At 36.9% G+C, this 1369-nt stretch overlaps 1 protein-coding gene across 2 annotated transcripts in view; it reads left to right on the forward strand.

The window, feature by feature from the left end:
• Positions 1-202: 202 nt before the first annotated feature.
• Positions 203-1369, forward strand: part of LOC102204272 (uncharacterized) — a 32942-nt gene continuing 31775 nt past the window's right edge. For both annotated transcript variants that reach the window (XM_005753428.1, XM_005753429.1), the window contains exons 1-2: positions 203-411; positions 698-832. In XM_005753428.1, coding sequence (XP_005753485.1) covers positions 277-411; positions 698-832 — 270 coding nt within the window. In that variant the 5' untranslated portion in view covers positions 203-276. The remainder of the gene's footprint in view (positions 412-697; positions 833-1369) is intronic.

Raw genomic sequence — 1369 nt, forward strand, 5'->3', positions numbered from 1 at the left:
GCGACTAAGTAAAGCGCTATACAAATACAGGCCATTTAACTTTAAAAAATAAATAAAATAACTACTGAAATTACAGAAATTTCACCTATCTCTGTTTTTTTCATATAAAACACTCCAACTGACAGGATAACCTTCTCTGTTTAGACATATGAACCACCAAAGTGTGACTCTTTTTCCATCTTTGTCCTTCTAGGTCTCCACTCTTTGTCAAAAAAGTCTGACCTGGAGGCCATAGCTGAAACAATCGCTCCTGTCATACTGGCTGAGCTAGCCAAGATGAAGTCACCATTATCATTATCATCCTCTGCTTCTACATCCTCCTCCTCCTCAAAGAAGGCGAAGACCACCAAGTCATCTGAAAGTAAACCTGGACTTCATAAGAGTGAAGCAAGTACCTCTTCAAAGCCTAAGGTTGGTGTGTTTGCCAACAGTTAAGGAGTGCTAAGTAATATAGTTCCTTCTTTCATCCTCAACTTTTGGGTCTAAGGCACTGAGAAAATGTTTTGATCTGTGATAAAGGGAAAAGAAAGAAACAATTAAAAGAAAAGTTTTCCTTATGACTAACAGGACTCGTCGACAGACAAGGATGTGTTTGCCTACACCAAACAAATTATAAACGGAACTAGTTTCAATCATTCACAGTCAAGTCTATAGTTAGTTACTGATTTTTTATTTATTTTTTTGTCTGTTTGCACAGGCTAGTAAATCTTTTACTTCAACAATGGTCAAATTACATGGGATTGTCGAAACTTTTTCTCATGAAGACGTGGTTGCTGCTGTGGAACATTTTGGAAAAACAGAGTCCATTGTACTGTACAGGTCCAAGCTAGAGGTATGTATATTGGGAGTAATCAGCTGATATGTTTTTGCTATAAAGGTATGTGGTACATGGAGTCATGTGAAAAAGGAAGTACACCCTTTGTCATTTCTAAGGTTTCTAAGGAAGTGTGAGCATATGGACTATTTAGGTGTGTGTTAACACAATGCCAAGGAGGAAAGACATAAGCAATGATCTTAGATAGTCAGTTATTATTATCAGTCAATCTGTATTTTTAGGCTATTTATACCACTATTTGTAGTCCACCATTCTAAAGTTAGAAAGATTCTTCACAAGTGGAAAATATTCAAAGGCAATCTTCTCAGGAGTGGACGTTCTAGTAAATTCACCCCACAGTTAGACCGTGCAATAGTAAAAGTCCAGACCTCAACCTGACTGAAATGCTTTAATTGGACCTTATGAAGGTGGTACATATGCCCTTGACCTCAATGTATGGACTCAAATTGTGGTCATAAATATTGTGTACTTGTAAATCAGGATTTGTATGTGTAAAAAGAATTTGTGTGTGTAACAAAGATTTGTGTGTGTGTG

This window comes from Pundamilia nyererei, unplaced genomic scaffold (assembly GCF_000239375.1).
Source record: "Pundamilia nyererei isolate P.nyererei 1_Seehausen unplaced genomic scaffold, PunNye1.0 scaffold00427, whole genome shotgun sequence".
NCBI classification, from domain to species: Eukaryota; Metazoa; Chordata; class Actinopteri; order Cichliformes; family Cichlidae; genus Pundamilia; species Pundamilia nyererei.